The sequence below is a fragment of the Ciconia boyciana genome, chromosome 2, assembly GCF_034638445.1.
Source record: "Ciconia boyciana chromosome 2, ASM3463844v1, whole genome shotgun sequence".
Taxonomy (NCBI): Eukaryota; Metazoa; Chordata; class Aves; order Ciconiiformes; family Ciconiidae; genus Ciconia; species Ciconia boyciana.
Genome location: NC_132935.1, coordinates 4733777 through 4746468, shown reverse-complemented (window position 1 = coordinate 4746468; position 12692 = coordinate 4733777). Strand labels below are relative to the sequence as shown.

Genomic DNA, 12692 nt, shown 5'->3' with positions numbered 1-12692 from the left:
AAGTTTATTAAAATTCTAAGTTTAAAAAAAAACAAAAACAAAAACAAAAACAAAAACGTTCCAACACTTTTTCAGGAGCTTAGAGAGTTCCTGCTTGAAATGAATACTACTTAGAAGGATTCCCACCATACCACACCAGCTTCCAGGCAGGATACCACTGGTGTCTACCTAAATGCCCATAAAGCTCAGAAATGCTGCTGAAAACTGCACTGGACTTCTTTTTTTTATTTAGTTCCTCTTCTCAATACTAAGAATTCACTAAAATTATTGTGTGTAAAAAAAAAAAAAAAGAACAAATCACTTGCTATGCAACAAACTATGTTAGAAAGGAAGTGACCAGGCCAGAGGGCAGTTACTACTGAAGCTCCCCGTTAGGACTGTGTGAGTAGATAAGCAACACTGGAAGGCTGAAACTGATAATGTCCCATTCTATTTTAGTCATACATTCTTCAACCAGTTTGAGGGAAAACCCTGAAAAAAATCTGTAGAAGGAATAAATCTATTTGTTTTCAAGCTTTTGAAATAAAATGAGCATTATGCTCCTTTTATTTTATATCAAGTATGTTTATACATAAAAAACAAAACCCCAAACCTAATACTGCATGGCACATTTCTTTAGTCATACTACAGTGTTATTACTACCAAAACAAAAGTGTCTGCTCAAATCAAATGAATGGATCACAAAGGAGGAGGATAGCAGGGTAAGAACTCTTGAACCAACACCACAGTTGTTGAAATCACATGAAATCAATGCAGTAACTTCCTAGGCACTGATATGGAGCAAATCTATTTGAACTGTCATCATGGTTCATTCTGGTCTTCTTATGCACAAAAAGAAGCATTTTAGTCAGTCTAAAATACAAAAAGATAACAACACCAGTCTATTCAACTGTGATGGGAATCTGAAATATTGTAATTTATTAGCATTAAGGGTATTTTTAACTATATTATCTTATTAAATCAGCGGAATAGCTGGGTGAGTTAAGAAGCAAGTAACTCCCTTTGTGAACTTGGAGACTAATGACTTGCTCAAGGTTTGTAAAATTAATCTGCAGTAAACCTTAGGCTTGAATGTCTCCCAGTCCTGTGACCATATGGCAGAGCCTTTATATTCCTCCAATTACTTAAAAATTTGAATGTATAACTATGTAATTTATGCTGACTGTTACTCTTTCTTGTCAGAAGAAGTGAGCTGTAGAGTACGATGTAACTGAGCTAGCAGACACAGTTATAAGCACTCAAGATACAATTTTTCATCTTAAAAATTTAATTACACTTTTCAGCATTGTCTTTTTGGAGTGACTTGATAAAATGAACATGAAAAAAACCCCAACTTTAGAACCTCAAGCAAAGAGCACCTTTTTCCCCTACTGACTAATTCAAATGGAACTAGGAAATACAAGAAACTCTTTCAGAGTTGAGCACAGGGCAAACCTTCATTTTGAGCACAGAAATCATGAAACAGAGCATGCACTGTGCTTTGCAAGCAGAAGTGATTCAATAAAATTGTATTTGTCTTTCCATCTTTACTCACAGCTTTGCTTGTGATTAGCCCGCATCATTCACCTGTACATTCAGGTCCTTTCATATGCTGACATCTCCTTCACTAAAAACTTTTTAAAGTGTTGTAATACTGAAAGCAGGGGAATATATTATTTTTTTCTCTCCTTTTTCTTGCGTTTTGACTTTTGGCTCCTGCTGTATTTCAGTTTGTTCTAGGTAACCTACTGGACGTCTCTCTCACAGATGAACTATACCATATAATTTTTTTCTGCATGCTAAAATCTCACTTAAATCATGCCTATCTCCTTTAAATGAGGTTTTTTTTCATTCAAATTGAAATTTCAGCTAAATGGTATGACTAAATTGGCAACTACTTCAAACAGGATCTGATCATAAGTAGCACCTTAGAGAAGAACTCTCACGCCATTTCACTGCCATGATCAGGAGTTAACCACAGTATGCAATTTAAGTGTAATGACTTTATACTATAAATCTGTGATTCTAAGGCAGAACCTGGAAACTTGCTGAGAAGCCTCTCTTTCAGGATGCTAAAATCCTTCAGTTCCTATAAGGAAGCTCTCTCCGAGAGATCCGATTTCTCCTTCACAGGGCACGTTACTGGATATATCTAAACCATGGGATGCAGTTTATAATTTCTTACAGAGTCACTATAAGCAAACAAATGTTCTTTTTTTCCTCTATAGAGAGGCAATGGCACACCAGCATTATTAGAAGCTTATGCCATCATATTACCATGCACTTACAGCTACACCCCTTTTGACTTTAAAATGCTACTTGTGTTAGTAACAACAGCCACATCAGCTAGGGAACAAGATGAGAAACAATTGTCTCTTTAAGATACCTATTTCCCTATTAAAGGCATGTGTCCTGGCGTATATTACTCAGATGGCTTGAGCAGCCTGCCTTAATATCTGAAACAGTGACCATATTTTTAAACACCTTTCAATTTCCTTCACCAACTAAGCACATACTAAAGCTGCAAAACCAGCACCCGCTTTGAAGCAAGACCAACCCTGTGGCAGGGCCTAAAAACCCCCTCCAGGCACATGCCTTGTGCTGGCTCCTGCAGAATGGCTCAGCTTCTTCCTTACTGTCATCTTTCCAGTTACAAACTCCCTCTCCACAAACACGTTATTTTATTCATCAGTACCTGAATATCTAAAAGCCAAGAGTGACTGCTTAGAATCACAGAATCATTTCGGTTGGAAAAGACCCTTAAGATCGAGTCCAACTGTAAACCTAACACTGCCAAGAACCTAACACTGCCAAGACTTGTTCAATACTCTGCTTGTTCAATACTCGCTGGAACAAGTGGGCCTGAAATATCATGTTCTGTAGCACTGTATGTAAAGCAACGTTTGAGCTACGATTAAAAACATTTACATCCACAGAATTCTCTAGTGCAAAAGAGACACAACGATTAGCCAAAGGATGCAAAAGCATATTTATTCTTCCTAGTCATATTTATATAAGCCAGGATGGGGCAGGAAAAACCAAAGAACTCTGTGTCAGAAAGAATTTATGTAAAAAGGGAGCAAGTAAACTAAAGCTTTATTGATTTCATTTTATGAAGAACTTTTTCTAATACATAATTGACTAGGTAAATTATTATTTTTGGAAATATGTATATCAGGAAATACGTGCATCACCTTACTAAGGCTAGTGTTTGCTATATCAAAACAAACTGCTGGCCAAAGTAAGTTGCCGTGGGTCAGAGTAGAGCATTTTAATATGGGGACTCCAAGCAAAACAGGAAGAAATCTAGTCAATGAAATTATAGTAAACTGCTATGCTGCTTCTTACAAATTTAATACACTATTTGCACACAGCAAGTGGTTTAGCCTTACTGTTTCCTGGGTATATACTCTTGGCTGAGTACAAAGAATTCTTTTTTAATGTAAAGACAGAGAAGTCGAGGGAGAAGGAAATAAAAGCTGGAACTACCCATCTATTACCTAAAACACTCATTGCTTCTGGAGAATCACAGTAACGTAAACCAAAACATCAGATGTATAACAAAGAAATCTGAAATCCAACTCATTTAATTTGGCTTCTTATTTATAATCCTACACACGCGCAAACGTAAAATTTGAGGGATAAAATTATTACTATGCTTTAAAAAATGGGGGAAGTCTGGCAGGCGTCTTGCTTGCGCGCACAGCGAAAGACAGTGCCCACTGCAAGGAACATATAATCTGAAGAAGCAAGGCAGACAAACAATACCAGAAGAAACAGAAAAAGAAGCATGCAGTAAGAGGTGTGTGGTGAAACCTGATTCAGTGACACAAAGCTGTAAGAGAAGCTGCTTCTTGGCTCTCAGGTCCAGTAATCTGCTGGTTGGGTTCCTGAAACCAACTTCACCCTTCACTAGTTTGAAAAGGCCTTTATTTAGAGGGCGGGGGGGGGGGGGGGGGGGATATTAAAACCCCTCTATCTTTGTATGTTTTGGAATATTAAAACACTTGGAAAGAACAAGTTTTAATTTCACTAGACCAGAAGCATTTCAAGGTATGTTAATAAATATTTCAAAAAGAAAGACACGGTGTCTTTCATGAACAGGCTCATTTTTAAACCTACAAAACTTCAGACAAATACCTGAACTTCTAGACCACCAAATCATGTTCCACACTCGTTTTTGACTATTGCTGGTTTCTCCAAAGTGTGGTGGGGAACTCACTGTGAAACTTTCCTTAAGAGCTAAGGGTATTAATGCTATAAATATGCCTGACTGCTTAATTTTCCTGATGAATATCTGTCTCAGATTTTTGCTATTCAGCTTCAGCATTGGAAGAGGTTAAAAGAAAGAATAGCAATCTCACTGAAAACAAACAGCAGAGTTAATTTATGATTTAAACCATCAAAGGCATGAAGGATGTTACAGCTGTCAGTGAGTTATAAAAGCTCGTCTTATTTGAAGCCTTTAGCTCTAAGTCCTTTAAATGTCACCAGAGAAAAGCTCTTGTTCTGCAAACCAAGATAGCACCGCCCACAGCCGGCTTTGCACTGGATGCTGTCAGCTGTCAGACTCTGTTGACCTGTAACTCTCGGGTTAACTGAACATTATGTACATCTGTTGCCTCTGTTGTTCCATACTGATGGATCAGTTACATGTGACAACAGGAGTGACACTTCTTCACATCTACATGAAGTATTACTTCATTTATAACAAGTTGATTCCTTTGGGGACTCAGAGATTCTTACAGAAAGCACCTCCCGAGGAAAACCCCTTATCACACAACTTCATCTCAACAATTCGCTTGTGGTTTAAATTTAATATACTAACATCCATGCCACACTCGATGCATTTCAAATAATTTTGGGGCAAAAAACCCAAAACCAAAACAAAAAAAAAGTATGCCAGTGTTCTGTGTACCCTTATTAAAAAGAAGAACCCTTGAGAATGAATGATAAATGCAATGACTTGAATCGTTCCAGTATTATGTCAGTGTTTCCAGTGGTTTGTAACATGGTATAAAAAACAAGAATCAAGCACAATGATTTCATTGTGGAAAGATACAAAACCTTACTACAATACAAGAAAAATACCTAATTGGTTTTGATTTCAGTATTGGAAAGAAAGGGAGGGACATTTGCTGGTATAATTTGATTGTTTTGCTTATGGCATCAGGAGCCAGCTTTGCGCCCTACAGCTTCCTTGACAGTCACTTGGAACAACCAGCTCATCTCCAGTGCAGCTACTTCTGTATCTTCCGTGGTGCTACAGCAAAGCTCTCATTTTCCCATCACTGACCTTTATGTGACACCCTAAACGCCAGTTACATGGTATTACAACTAACTTCACTACATTAATATCAAAACACTACTTCAGAAGAGTAGAGGAGAAGCGAGTTTGTGCTCTGACACACAACAGTACTTCAGATATAATGCATCAAGCCAAAGATACCTAAATTTGCAAAGTCAAAGTGACAGCAATGAAGGATCATGAAGTAAGCATTTATTACTGCTTTTAATAGTAAAAGTATATCAGCATTCTCACAAAAACTTGAAAGGGTGAAAATTTGAGGTGGCAGGGGTGTATGACTATTTTGTCCTGAAGATTAGCTTATTTTTGTGTGAGTGGAGTGATTAAAAAGCACAGCACTAATCACTTAAAAAATTTCAACTTTTTCTAACATGTAAAATGAGCCACACAGGTAAGAATCAAGAGAGAACATGCTGACCATGCTTCATGCTTATCTACCATGCTTGCTTGATAGGTACTGAAGGAAGAAGAGCTGCTATTTGACTCTGAGAGGTAACAGTAACTGATGAAGCTCTATTACACCTCTGCAGCTTGATACACATTTTAATTCCAGATCCTCTCATCTATTGTCTTGCACAAGGTCTGTTTACTTGGGCTTCCTATGCCAAGGGGTGAATCTCAAACATCTTTAAAAAAAGGTTAAGGGTGGGGAAAGAAATCTGAAAAGTAGGAAATTAATTAAACATCTATGTATCTTTCCTCCTTCTTGAATGAAATACGTTGGGTTGTTCAACATGTGCCACTAAGTGCTCACATAAATGTTAAAGTGGGGCTGTAACCTCCCTATAAGTCAGGGGTGGACACTTCAGTGGGTCACAATATTGGTTCCTGAAGTTCATGGCCAAATACCAGAAATCTATAGGAACTTATCATAATATCAGTACATATTTGCATTGAAAATTTCCTTAATAAATATTATGTATAATGATCTAGAAAAGTATTTTCTACTAAGACACTGAATCAATCCCTCAAAAGGATTTTTTTTAAGATTCTGTAAAAGAAAAATGTTCTCTCAACTATAAAAACTTAAAAAACTGCACAGTAACTAACAGAAATCTTAGAAGCCTGTAAGCTACAGAAACAACATGTATTACCTCACATGCTCATCCTTCAATTAACTTGTGATTTTCAATAGCAAAAATTAAGTGCTTTGATCTAAACAGCAGCTACAAAAAAACAGCTATTAAGTTTCTTCTTTCTGAAAAGTGATGATTAATATTTAATTGCCTATTTCACTTTTCAAAGCTGCTCCTTCATAATTAACACATACTCAGGTAATTTAAGTTCTAGCCCACGACATTCTACTTCATTACAAAGCTAAGTGAAAATATTGACAAGCAGCCTTGCTTTGAAGTATTCTGGCCCTACGTTACTGCACGGATACGGCTGCTCTCGCAAGTGACGCTGCATAGGATAGCTGCAAAAAGTTTCTCTTTAGAAACTGCACTACAAAGGCAGCACAGCTACGGTCTTGGGAAAGTCAATAGCCATGTAGCAAGAAGTCAGCTAAGTGCGAGTGAAAAATCTGCCTAACCATCTGCTAGTTTTATAAATAAACTTGCATTTTTTTTTTTATGAGCCTTACCTGACACAGAGACTGTGTGTGACCTTACTCCTTGCTTCTCATTGTTGGCCAGCCTGTAAAACAGAGGTTGGAATCGCTGAATGCTGTACATTCTTCACGGTCACATACACTGGGAATTCATCCTAACAGGGCACCTACTGTAATTAGCAGGGCCAATCCATTTCCCACAGTGACAGATTTTGAGGGGGAGAAAAGTCAGAAAGGAATCTACCATTTCAAACCCATCTGGGGGAGTAAGAGCGGAAAGAATGCATTACCATTTCAATTAGCATATTGATTTGCAACGACAGAGCGAATTTCCAGGAAAAAACAAAACCTAAGTTTTACAAACTTTTAAGATCAAGCCACGCATGTCTAAAATTTGTCAATGTATGTAACTTGGTGGTGCTTCTACTTTACTGGAAATGAAGTATGAATTGAGGTTTTCTCTGCAAGATGACTTACCCTGTACAACAATTTAACATTGATTTACATGTCAAGTAAACTAAGAAAAACAATTAAATTTAGAAGTAGTTAGCTATAAATGTTCATTAGTAACAGAAATGCCAATGAATTCTTCTAAATTTTTTTTTCATGTACATACATAAACATCATTTTAATCGTAAGACAGCCAGAGTACTGCACTTCATGCTTTCAGAAATCTGGAATTTCATCTGGCAAAGGCAAATCTTTCCAGATGCGAGATGGTGTTGGGTAGTAGTTTTATGTATTTGACAAAAGCTCATTCCTCTGCTGCCAAACTTAAGAGCATACGTGGTGCCCTTGTTTAAACAGACTCAGGCATAGAAATTCAGTTTTGGTAAACTGCCCCAAAAATGGAAAGAAACTTTTCCTTCAAACCTTATTTTATCCCAGAAATCCCTACAAACAAAAAAGGACAAAATTTATGTAATTAGAAAGTTATTTTGCGTTTCTCAGTTGTATCTATTTAAGTAAAAACAAATTTTCCTCTTCCATAGGAATGCACACTAAGTTTACCAATTTTACTGCTTTCAGCCTCAACTTTAATTTCTTTTCCTCCCTGCATTTTAACTCCTCTATTTCGGCACCATGAGAAAGCTACCTGGCTAGCGAGGACTGCAGTAGGACCTGTGAAGGAAGAGCAACCACTAGTATCTAAGTGGCTAGTTTCTTGCAGATTCAGGAACAACTTGTGTTCCATACTCCACCCCATAGTTAAAAAAGTAATAATAATAATTCTGGACTCCTTCCAGGAACCAAGGAACAAACAGAATGAGGTGGCTGGGTCAAAGTAGGCACAGTCCCTGTGTACCAAAGGAAAAAGGAAGAGAGAAGTCACTATAAACTGCTAGGTTTCATTTGGTCTTTCAACAGTTACCTCCTGCTACTAGATACTGGTAATACTGCCTGATAAGGTTCAAGGAGAACCATTTGATGAGACATGGCTTTAAACTGGGTCTGAATGTGGCTACTGAGAAACCAGTCAGCTTACAAACAAGAAAAAAAAAAAGTGGCTTGGTTAGAGGACTGAGGTTTAGGAGGCCACAATAAGAAACTGCACATGGAAAGGGGAGAGAACCATCACAACTTGCCAGATGGGATGGAGACCCAGCCACTGACACCAGGAGTGTAGAGAATCAGCAGGAAGAATTAACAAGTTTGCCTACCACTGCGTTATGGACTACCAACTCCAACAACGTAAGAAGCATTCTTAGTTCACACAGAGCTAGATTAGAAGTCTTTTCTTGTTTACCTTAAAGCTTAGGAACGAGAAAAATGCAGAGAGGTATCTTAGCATACTTTATGTAAGAATGATTAGATGCAGACAGCATGTCTCAGAATACCTTGCATACAGTATCACCATAAAACTAGCCAGAAAAAAAATGCAACTCTATTTGCCTGACATAAATTAGCATTTTCTACAAATCCATAATTACTAGCAGAGAAGAATTTTTCTACATTACTATATTTTTAAAAAGAGACTAAAAAGTATTTGCTATGTAAATGATATTCTTTATTATATTGGACCTAAAGATCCCAACTTCGACTAGCCCCATTATGGAAATTTTATTAACAAAAGGTGACATGACAGATTTATGATAGGAGAAAAAAAATATTTTCTGTATTTCACATAAGCAGATAAGGGGACAAATAGGAAAAACAAGAGCATAGACTGACTCACAGATTAAACCCACAATTCAAAAACTGTTTAGCATCACTCCTATAATTAAATTTACTCATGGACTCAAAATAAATAGCCTGAATCCCAGTCAAGTCTTTTCCAAAACATACTTCTTTTGTTACTGTCTAATATGGTCGATGCATTATGCACTTTTTTCCTCAGATTTTATTTCTGGTATCGTTATACTTTAATGTTGCATTTATGCCCCATGGTCCCAAATGACCGCATGCTGTTTGTCCTAGAACCCAAAAGCGACAATAAAAATTAAGGACGTATAAAAAGTCCTAAAGCGTCACTTAAGCAAAACTATTTTTCAAAACTTTTTTTTTTAATATATACGAAAAGAAAGCATAAAACTTACTTTGGTATTGATGGTAAAGCTCTTTCACCTTCTGTGTAAACAAGAAGAAAACAGGATTAAATTTTTTTCAAGTTTCCAAATAACCTCTCTCAATGTGCAATACATACATGCCTGAAACAATAATCATCACAATCTCTCAGGGAAACTTATGTTGATTCAAAACTGTTCTATACATATATTAAGAGCAGCGTATCAACACAACTCCTTCTAACCAGTGATACAGACCTTTTGGCAAACTCTTATCTGCAAGAACAACGTATACAGAATATAAAAGTTATTTTTTATTCTTAACAAGTAACTCTGATAAATCACCTGCAGAAAGGATGACAGTATCTCATCTCTTTAGTTAGAAAGGCTTTTCTTTTATCGCCAAGATGTGCTAAGTGCTAACATACAAATAAAACAATTGAAGCCAACTTGGACTTCCAAGCAAGACAACTGAAATAAATCATTAAAGCACGTAACGTATCATATTGATTTCACATTTGGTTGAGATAATACAATAACAATGCTTAGTAGCCAGAGATTAAGTTGGTTTTCTGTAAACTATTTTCAAATCTTTGCCACTCTTTCTTTGATAATGGTATTAATCAAGCTTTTTTTTTTCCCTATTGGATTTGATGAGACACTTGGTATCCTTGTGGGGAAGGATAATGGGGAAGTTACTAATCCTTTAGTAAAACACCAATGATTTACAGTAGATCAAAGTATGACAGAAAGGAGAGACAGGGGGCAATTAAAATGTGTATCACTCTCTAAATCGTTGTAGTACTGATAAAGTGACCTGAAAGGAAATGGAAAAGCCACACTTTTAGAAAATGGTGATACAGACTGGTTACAGAAAAATCACGTAAATTCTAGTTTGTTCTCATGCTACGTTAAAATATCTTAAATTTCCAGACCTTATAAAAGAAAACTACAGTTTCGCCTTTGTGTATTATGGGACTGAGTAGAGAAATGCCCAATATGCAGATGCCATGCTCAACATGGCAAACTACAGTACTTTGTTACAATTTTTTTGCTGTCTAAAGGTAGAACAACATAGTTTGGCTCACCAACCTAGGTCTGTTTTTAAGTTTATTCGAAACAGTTTAAATCATAAATGATGCTAACAGCATGACTTGTTAAGTTCACAGAGATCTATTTTCTGTTTCCTACAATTTTGCTGTACTTACACCAATCAGGTCTATTGCTTCCATGCTAAATATCTGCTGCAGGCTGGCTGGCTTTTAGGGGACTGATCAGACCTTTTAACATTAAGAAAAACCGAAGACCCCTTTGGAAATTGCCCAAGCCTCTGTAGTTTCAAGCAGGGATGCACTACGAGATGGGTGTTGTATCAGGATGTTTCCTTTCACCATCTCAATTAAAGTCTGCCTAATTTTAGTCAAGCTATCAGGGTTTTTTTGGGGGGGAAAAACCCCACTGCAGTGCAGGCATGCTCAGTAGAGATCTTACACAGCCTCAGAGCTAAATTCCTCCTCAGCAAGGAGACTCCAGCACTGGACTTGGGCTCCACATGCTCCAAATAAAGCCCAGGGCTACAAAGTCAGATCTTTCCCAGTGGGTTCGGACACGGGAATAGAGAGAGACAGGGTCAATTGTACTTAAAGGTGATGAAGAACAAGTGGGCCCACGTTAAGTGCAGAAAGGGCGAAAGAGCTGCACCTCAGGATCTGGTGGGGGGGGTGTTGAAAAGAAAGATGCAGGAAAGAAGGGAAAAAAGACCTGTGGTTTGGGAGATGACCTAGACCAGCTTGGGAAAGTGACTAGAGCAAGCACCTGAAACCGGAGGGCGGAGGAAGGATAGCAAGATGATACAAGAAGCATGAGGTGGGAGATAACACTATTGTGATGTTAGGGTAAACGATACCTTTTGGGAAAGGATATGAAAGGCAAAGATCCTGAAAGGTAGTGTGGAGTGACAAGTATCAGATCAGATGCTTGAAGCCGACAGCCTGGCAATAAAAAGAATGGTGGGGGAGGTACCCAAAAAAGAGACACTGGAATGGGCAGTAGAGGATTCACACTGGATGGAGCTGGGCAAGCAGAAGAGTCCTGCCCACTACTGTGCGGGCTTCCTTAGGGTTGTGAAGAAGACTCAAGAACCTTAAGTTACACCTGATATCTACACCAGCTGTCATTATTATTTGTGAAAGCAACCCATGTTCTAGTTTATATCACAGAATCACAGAATCGTATAGGTTGGAAAAGACCTTTAAGATCATCGAGTCCAACCATAAACCTAACACTACCAAGACCACCACTACACCATGTCCCTAAGCACCTCATCCAAACGGCTTTTAAATACCTCCAGGGATGGTGACTCAACCACTTCCCTGGGCAGCCTGTTCCAATGCTTGATAACCCTTTCAGTGAAGTAAAATTTCCTAATATCCAGTCTAAACCTCCCCTGGCGCAACTTGAGGCCATTTCCTCTCGTCCTATCACTAGTTACCTGGGAGAAGAGACCGACCCCCACCTCTCTACAACCTCCTTTCAGGTAGTTGTAGAGAGCAATAAGGTCTCCCCTCAGCCTCTGCTTCTCCAGGCTGAACAACCCCAGTTCCCTCAGCCGCTCCTCAGAAGACTTCTGCTCTAGACCCTTCACCAGCTTTGTTACCCTTCCTTGGACACGCTCCAGCACCTCAATGTCTCTCTTGGAGTGGGGGGCCCAAAACTGAACACAGTATTCAAGGTGCGGCCTCACCAGTGCCGAATACAGGGGAACGATCACTTCCCTAGTCCTGCTGGCCATGCTACTTTTGATACAAGCCAGGATGCCATTGGCCTTCTTGGCCACCTGGGCACACTGCTGGCTCATATTCAGGCAGCTGTCAACCAAAACCCCCAAGTCCTTCTCTGCCAGGCAGCTTTCCAGCCACTCTTCTCCAAGCCTGTAGCCTTGCATGGGGTTGTTGTGATCGAAGTGCAGGACCTTGCACTTGGCCTTGTTGAACCCCATACAATTGACCTCAGCCCATCGATCCAGCCTGTCCAGGTCCCTCTGGAGAGCCTTCCTACCCTCAAGCAGATCAACACTCCCACACAACTTGGTGTCATCTGCAAACTTACTGAGGGTGCACTCCATCCCTTCATCCAGACCATTAATAAAGATTATTAAACAGAACTGGCCCCAATACTCAGCCCTGGGGAACACCACTTGTGACCGGCCGCCAACTGGAGTAGACTCCATTCACCACCACTCTTTGGGCCCGGCCATCCAGCTGGTTGTTTACCCAGCGAAGAATACACCCGTCCAAGCCGTCAGCAGCCAGTTCTCCAGGAGAATGCTGAGGGAAACCATGTCAAAGGC

General features: G+C 38.8%; 1 protein-coding gene across 8 annotated transcripts in view; it reads right to left on the bottom strand.

Moving 5' to 3' along the window:
• PTK2 (protein tyrosine kinase 2) overlaps window positions 1-12692 on the bottom strand; it is a 232081-nt gene that overhangs the window by 66982 nt on the left and 152407 nt on the right. For all 8 annotated transcript variants that reach the window (XM_072851822.1, XM_072851825.1, XM_072851823.1 and 5 more), the window contains 2 exons: window positions 9377-9407; window positions 6873-6925 (listed from right to left, as the gene is read on the bottom strand). In XM_072851822.1, the coding sequence (XP_072707923.1) occupies window positions 6873-6925; window positions 9377-9407 (84 nt within the window). The remainder of the gene's footprint in view (window positions 1-6872; window positions 6926-9376; window positions 9408-12692) is intronic.